Source organism: Bufo gargarizans, chromosome 2 (assembly GCF_014858855.1).
Source record: "Bufo gargarizans isolate SCDJY-AF-19 chromosome 2, ASM1485885v1, whole genome shotgun sequence".
In the NCBI taxonomy this organism is placed as follows: domain Eukaryota; kingdom Metazoa; phylum Chordata; class Amphibia; order Anura; family Bufonidae; genus Bufo; species Bufo gargarizans.
This window is the reverse complement of record NC_058081.1, coordinates 54,199,457-54,207,576: the sequence shown is the minus strand read 5'-3', so window position 1 is coordinate 54,207,576 and position 8,120 is coordinate 54,199,457. Positions and strand designations below refer to the sequence as shown.

The window sequence follows — 8,120 nt, the reverse complement described above, 5'->3', positions numbered from 1 at the left end:
AAGTCCTTAAACTTTATTTCATAGGAGTCTCACTTAGAAAATAAGTATGAGTGACAAAAAAAGAGTGCAGTAATGCATGTGCACAATACGCTTCCGCCCCGGCCTGTCCGCTCGGTGCGCATTGTGCACTACAGGTCGGCACAGACCTCATGCATGACGCCTTCTACAACCTGAGATGCTGTTCTGTTGTACAATGGTCGGGATAACATAACACTTAGTTTAGTGCAAAAGAAGGGCGCACAATAGTGCATGACAGGTATTCACACCGCCCTACAGGTCATAGATTCATGCAACGGCAGGGGGACTGCTAGCCTGGTCCATTTTATTCTGACCATCCATTCATCTGAATCATTTTATTTTTCAAGAATAAGAAAAAAGCAGATCTGTGAGGACTCGGGGGGGGGGGGGGGGGGGGGGGGGGCGTCCCAGTTCTTCTCAGTTGTGATGATAACGTGGACATGGTGGGAGCACAGCTTTGGCACCATGAACACCATTCTCACACTAAATGTTCATTTTTCACATTATAACCCACCGCAGTAAAGGACCATTATCAGTGCTAGGGCTCATGCACATGACTGTATGCCCTTCGAGACATATGTCCTGGAGCGGCATACATCGTGCGCACCGGGCCGCCCACGGGACTATTGTCCTGCACTTATATGAGTGAAGGACAATAGTTCCGCGGGCGGCCCGATGCGCACAGCATCATAGTACCCTATAATGCTGTGCGCACGATGTATGCGGCTCCAGGACCGTATGTATCTGAGGGCATACGGTCGTGTGCATGAGCCCTTAGGCTGTGTATCACTGATGCTTATTTTGTAGCACATACAAATCTACCAAGTATTTCTCATTATAAAGGAACCTTGTATCCTTGGCCCCATATATGTAATCCAGGGTCAGAACGGAATATTTCTCAAGGAAATGCCTCCGCCTGAACATATCCCAGTCTGGCCAAGGGATGATCTTATGTCTACGGCAGATCTAACAACCCTAAAGCCACTCAGTCCTGGGAAAAATAGAGATGGGATAAACTTTGGTTGATTGTTATAAGAACAGTATGGCAGCTCCTGCTGGTTCAGTGTCTCTGGAAGTCAGTAAGCACGTAAGGTTTTCATGGTTCTACTGCAAATGCTGCATTTAAAGGAGTTGTGTCATGAAAAATGTTTTATATTTTTTATATTTCTACATTCAAACCAGCACCTGGATATAAAAACTTTTGTAATTGCATGTAATAAAAAAAACGTAGTATAGCCACTGAGCTATGTAATAAAATGTGTCTGTATAGCGCCACCTGCTGTTTGTTCTTTTCCTGATTTCTTGTCCACCTCACTGAGGTGGTCGCACACTCTCAGATATATCTTCTGTTAGAAGCTGTGGCAGTTACAGGGAGAGAGAGGCAGCAGAAAGGACACAACCCCTGAGAAAGGATACAACACCTGAGCTGCCAGCCTGAATTAAATCTAGCAGAGCAATTGAAGCAATGAATGTGTTAATGCTGTTAATAGCTTTGTTAGAAAGAGATTGCCATGTACTATAGGATGTCTGATTTTCATTTTTTTACATTAGCCATGGGATAACCTCTTTAAGTAGTAATCTGCTTGGTTAGTGTTTCTGATAAAGGGGGCTCAATGATTTCTGTAGCAAAAATGAAAGGGCATTTTTTTATGATTGCATTTTACTCGTATTGGTCTAAAAGAAAAAAAAATTCTATTGGTCTTTATTAAAAATTTCCACCGTTTTGGTCCTAATTATAGCTAAAGTCTTATAAAACTGCTAAGGCCCCATGCACACGGCCGTGTTTCACAGCCGTGTGCGGGCCGTGGAACCGCGGCCTGGATCCCTCCTGAGAGCAGGAGCGCACGGCGTCACTGGTTGCTATGACGCCGTGCGCTCCCTGCTGCCGCCGCAATACAGTGATACACTGGTATAGATCTATACCAGTGTATTACTGTACTGTGCCGGCAGCAGGGAGCGCACGGCGTCATAGCAACCAGTGACGCCGTGCGCTCCTGCTCTCAGGAGGGATCCAGGCCGCGGTTCCACGGCCCGCACACGGCTGTGAACAACGGCCGTGTGCATGGGGCCTAAGAGTTTCTGAGCTGTGAGGAGTTCAGAGATAAGGGCTCTACATCCAGCTGTCAGGACAGCAACCTCAGGGCTCAGTGTGAAACTGAGAGCAATATACGCCGCAGACAGACCGGAGCTTAACTCTATAGGACAAAAACTGCGCACTTTTTTTTTTTTAAAGATCAATGGAAAAAAACAACAACTTTTAACCCAAAGTGAGTTAAATGCAATGATTAAAAATGACCCGTGACGTTGTACATAACCTTTAAAGTCAAGGTATAATGAAAAAGAGTAAATGTGATGGCTACAAAATAAGCAACATTTTAATAATACTTAGAGAGGCGATGTCATCAGATTCACACCCATCGGTTACATAGAAGACCATGAGGGGAGCGGAAACGTAAATCAAAACCCTGATAAGCATCGGTGTTCCATCTTTGTCCTGCTGAATGATTAAAAATGATGAGAAGAGTAATAATACACCACGGGAGACGTTTCAAGTGGTATAAAATTGTAAGAATGTATTTAAGCAGTCGTTGTCACTTTAATATCCTTTGCATTAGAAAAAGGCAACGCAAACCTCTTGCAATGTGCATCATTATTCTTTTTTTTTGTTTTTTTATAAAAATATAAGTAAACATATCCCCCATAATTAGACTGGTGGCAAATAACTGATGACTAAGGGTGACAATGGGCTGGGTTTACGTCCACCTCAGATTCCGTCACAATTGCCTTCAAAAAGTAGCGTCTCATGATGGACACCATGGCTGAACTGCAACGAACCCCATCATAAGTGTATGGTTTCCGTTGGGTGTTCTTGGTGTCCGTCATTTGAGCATGAAATCCTAATTCCTTAAAGGGGTTATGCAAGAATGGGGAGGGAGGATTTTTCACAAAACCGCCCCCGGACCTGTAAAGGAAAGATGACTTACCTGCTCCCCGGTGCTGGCTCCCCACTCTTTCTCCTCCAGGCCTGCGATGCTTCACTGGGCGCCCTCAATGTCAACATCCAGTTTGACCACGCCGCAGCTTATTAATGTTCGTGGCGGTGACCGGCTCCGCTTACGCCGTGATAAATGGTCACTTTGATGCCAGGGGATCCGGTCTCCACCATTGATTGTGACATTATCAAACCAGATGTTGACATTGAGGGAGCCCAGCGGATCATCACAGGCCTGGAGGAGAAAGAGTGGGGAGCCAGCGCCGGGAAGCAGGTAAGTCATTTTTCCTTTACAGGTCCGGTGGTGGTTTGGTGAAAATCCCCCCTCCTCCATTCTTGCATAAGGAATTAGGAAAACCGGATTTCATGCTCAAATGACGGACACGAAGAACACCCAACGGAAACCATACACTTATGATGGGGTTCGTTGCAGTTCAGCCATGGTGTCCATCACTTTTTGAAGGCTCTGTAGGGAGCCGGGAAGCTCTTTACATGTCCGGCCAAGTGGGGGGTTACCAAAAAAACCCTCCCATTCTTGCGCACCCCTTTAATGCAGAAGTAAACCCAGCCTTACAGTTAATGTCCACCTGTCCACACCAGGTCGTTTATTAGATTCAACATTCTGCAGGGGAGTTAGAGCTCCGTCCCCTTAGAAGATTAGCACAAAATGTTGGACCTATTTATATTTTTACAAAATGTGGCGTAAGGGTGGGCAATCATGTTAGAGACTTCTTTCTCCTATTTTTGGAAGCATACATAGAGGAGATTGGGCTCATTTTTGCAATGTGCTATGGGTACCCTCTCCAGTATCTACGCACCTAAAACCTACGCTGACCCAGGGAAAGGAGCCCACAATGGCTGCCACTGGTTTATACACCCTTCTTTACAAGTTTGCCTCGCTGGATGTAAGGGGAATGTCAGTGTGGAAACCATTATCTCTGATAGCATTCTGTAGTAGGCCAGACTGACATCAGCTTCATACTTAACTCTTTTTAAAATAGTGTTACTTTATCAAATAAAACAGGAAATTTTACCAATATAATATAGACCATTTTCAAGCACGTTCCCCTCCCCCACCCCCACAGTACATAATTCTCAGCTCGCCACTTGGATAGAGATTCCCGTTTTCATCTATCATCATAAATTCAATGTGTATATATATATTTATATTTAAACATTTTTTTGCCATTTATAATATTCATGCATCCGCCACAGTCCGCATCTAACATTTTTCAAACAAAGTCGGAAAAAAAGCATTTTAAAATATTAGCAACGCAATTTTGTTTTTTGTGTTTTTCTTTTTTTATGTCTCATTTTTTGGGACTTTCAAGCAAAAAATCAGATGTTGAATCAAATGCTGCTTTTTTTGTATTTTTTTTTTTCTCCAACATGTTTGTCTTTTTTTTTTTTTTTTTTTTAGATTTTTTTTTTTGTTAATATTCTCATTTCCGCAGGCAATATGAACAAATATGAGCTCTAAACACTCTTGCGTGTGTGTGTGTGCATCTGCGTGCTCTTTCCAAGACATAAACCAGCACACATATATATCCAATCCTCTGGATGATAAAACTCATCAATACAAATTGAGAAAAAAATAATAACTTTTTGTACATTTTCCAAAAGTTCTCTGCAGCTTTTTTTTTCTTTAGAAACTTTTCACGCTTTTTTTGCGTTTGTTTTTTTTTTTTACTTCTGGGAAGAATTGACCAATGGAAAATGTTTCTGAAAGGTGATATTGGGATAGCTCAGAGAGCAGGGAGGGGGGATTTGGTGGTAAACTTGTTGCTTTATCCTCCTGAGTGTCATCTACTCTCTTCGAAAATACAGATGCCCTTTCGAAATGTTTGGAATTATAAAAAAACATGCTGCAAGGGTGTCCTTCCTTTTACCAAAAATGTGGAAAGGAATAAAAGGATTTTCTTTTTGGTGGCGATTTCGAATGTTTTGGGCAACATATTTCCTCCCCCGTCTTATTCCTTTTTGCAGATGTGTCTTTGATTTCCCTGCTAGATTGAAGTTCATTTTTATGAATTATATATATATATGTGTATATATATATATTTTTAGCACCAGTCGTCCTCCTCACTCTCACTGTAACGTTCGTGACGAGACTTAGTGGGTCGCGGGGTCCCATGGGAATAGCCGTTGGGCAGCCTGCGCCCATGTGGCGAGAGGGGAAGTGCCCCCCCGGGGTCAGCAGTCCTGGAGGTGCGCTGGTCACAGGGGTGGGGTCCTTCATAGGAGGAATCCCGGTAAGGACCACTGTGCCTGCATCCAGCGCGAGGGGCATCAGAGCAGTGTCCCCTGGTTTGACGATGTGATCGGGGAGAACTGTTATGAGTGGCTTGTCTTTCGTTGCTGCCCACGTGGCTGTCATTCTGAGGGTATCTTCTTGGGAGAGGTGTTGTCACTCTGCAGGGGGACAGCTGCTGCTGTTGCTGTGAGGGGCAGATGCTGGCAGGTCGGCGAACCACAGGGGAGTAGGTAATGCGTGGCCTGGGGGTTTGGGGAAGCTGGGGCAGCTGACGCCTTCCTCTGCGGGGTGTGCTGGCCCCAGAGGTTGAGGGCACGGGGCTGCCATCCACTGAACTACTGCCCTACACAAAAATCCAAACAAAATGGGAATTCAAGAGCAAGAGAAAACACGAAAAGGAGACACACCAGGTGGGACGGATACAAGACACAAGAGGTTGGAGAGAAAGAAAAGAATGGAGAACCAGAAACATTGTGATGTCAGGGTATATCGATGATGTACAGAATGAAGTGGATGAAAGGAACACGTTGAAGGAAAGGATATGTCCACGATTACACAGAGTAACACAGATGGGATGAATGACAGAGCAGAATAATGAACAGAGGACAAGGATGCAGGAGGTGGGTTAAGGAATCAGCAAGAAGAGGAGAGAGGTGCCCTCACATGTACACAGAAGGTTTATGACGGGGTTCAGAGGGGACGGGGAAAGGGTGCCACAGCAACAAGGAAATAAAAAAAAAATAACAGAAAAAGTGGAAAAAAGATGGATTTTCTGTAAGTTTTTGTGCAGCAACAAGCAGATTGAGCAAAATAAGCAAGGGGTAAAGAGACAGAAGATCCAACCAAAGTGAGAGTAGGCAACCAAAAGACAGATAAAGCCCACTACTACCAGACCTTCTCCACCTTCACCACTTCTCACTGTATACCCACAAACAACTGCATTCCCTTTAAAAATACATGAGCAGCAAGAAAAATGTGACAGTATGGGAAGCTGATACCCCAGCAAGGGGTGGAAAGGGGCAAGCAGGCAAAGAAAGGGCAACTTTGGAAAGGAGGAGTGATGAAAAGAGGGGCTATCACAGTAGAGCCCCTCCAGCCACAGAATAAATATCACAAATGCAAGGAGTTAAGAGAGTAAGGATGGAGAGAGGATAGAGGGATGGGGTGACTTATAATACATCTTCTAACATTACCGGATTACCCTGTTCATTCCTCCTCTGTTCTATTAAAGAGCATCTGTCACCCTTCCAATCAATATGATAATATAGTCTCATAGGAGGAATCAAGTGAGAGCCTCTTTGAGTAGTATATCAGAAAATGTGACTTAGGAGCCCATGGATCTACCTCTGAATGATACTACATGCCGGAGCTTCAGTAACCAACTTGCTTGACTGTAAAGACCAGCGATCAGGGCAATTATCGGGAAGGAGCGTTCCTAGAAACGCTGCTTTCCAATAGTTGCCCTGCCTAAAGGTGTCAAAGGCATTGTTGGTGTGGTCACCTAAGTCATCGTTTCCGGGCAGCAGATCGTACCATCTAAATAGCAATCTGCCGCCCAGAAAAATGGAATGAGCGATCACGCATCCCGATGCTTACTCCATGTGAATGCCAGGCAATTATCAGGAACAAACCGTTTGTTCCTAATTATTGCTTGCTTTGACAGCCCGTGTAAAGAGACCATTACAAGGAAGAGCTCATATAACTGCTAAATGAAGTACTGTAAGACGAGCAGAACCTCTAAGGCCAGATTTACACGTTGCGTTTTATACAATGCTTTTTCGTTGCGACAAAAAACTCCAGTATGTAAACTTACCATCATGAATATTCATGAGCAGCTATTTTGAGGAAATTTAAGGAGGATCAGAGTGTGAGTTATATGAAGACATGGCATTCTCTTAGTACAGGAAACAAAGAATATTGGTGACAGATACTCTTTAATGCAGAACTCAACTTAATTCTGGTATTCCAGGTCATCAGTATCAGATTGGCGGTGGTCCGACTCCTGGTAGCCCCCCGAGGCAGAACCGGACACTTGAACTCCACAGCTCCATATACTGTATAGTGGTCATGTCTGGTTACTACAGCACTGCTCACGTAGAAGTGGGGATGCTGGGAGTCAAACCCCCAACAATCTGATTCCTAAGGATAGTTCATTGAAAGTTATGAACTATCAGTAACAAGCCTTAGGATACAAGGACAGTATGTTCAAGTACTTATAAAATACAAGCTACTAATATTGTGTCAATAGGATCATTTTTTAATTAGGTAATTTGTTAAAGGGATTGTCCAAGTTATTTCTACTGTTGACCTATCCTGAGCCATTTAAAACAGAGTGTGTCCTGTTTCTTAGTATCCAGGGCTACGAGGATGTGTGCTATGTGACCCTTTTAATATGGCTGACAGAAGGGAGGAAGTTGTAATAAGCCCTTTGCACTGGAATACGCCTAAAAGCCAAATATTTTATTAAGAAAAAATGCCCAGAAGTAGCCTAAAAATGGCATTATTGCAACTGTCCTGAAAGAGATGTGTGCACTGATATTCATCCAGCCGGATTCCAAATACCATATGGATGTCATAGTCATGGGGGGACTGCTGTCTGTGGACCGGTGGTGAGCTGCTGCAAAGATCGAAACTCCCTATTGAGAAACTACTTTTTTCCTAATAAAAAAAATAACATACTCAAAATCGCATTGAAATGTGGTCTTCTCAGAGATGATGGCTAGTATACAGTGGCATGCAAAAGTTTGGGCACCGCTGGTCAAAATTACTGTTACTCTAAACAGGTAAGCAAGTTGAAGATGAAATGATCTCCAAAAGGCAGAAAGATAAGATGAAACACACCTTTCAACATTTTAA

At 43.7% G+C, this 8,120-nt stretch overlaps 1 protein-coding gene across 1 annotated transcript in view; it reads right to left on the bottom strand.

The window, feature by feature from the left end:
- Positions 1–5,073: 5,073 nt before the first annotated feature.
- The window catches only part of CACNA1A (calcium voltage-gated channel subunit alpha1 A), a 204,225-nt gene continuing 201,178 nt past the window's right edge, over positions 5,074–8,120 (bottom strand). Inside the window, exon 47 of the mRNA XM_044282909.1 lies at positions 5,074–5,607. Coding sequence (XP_044138844.1) covers positions 5,074–5,607 — 534 coding nt within the window. The remainder of the gene's footprint in view (positions 5,608–8,120) is intronic.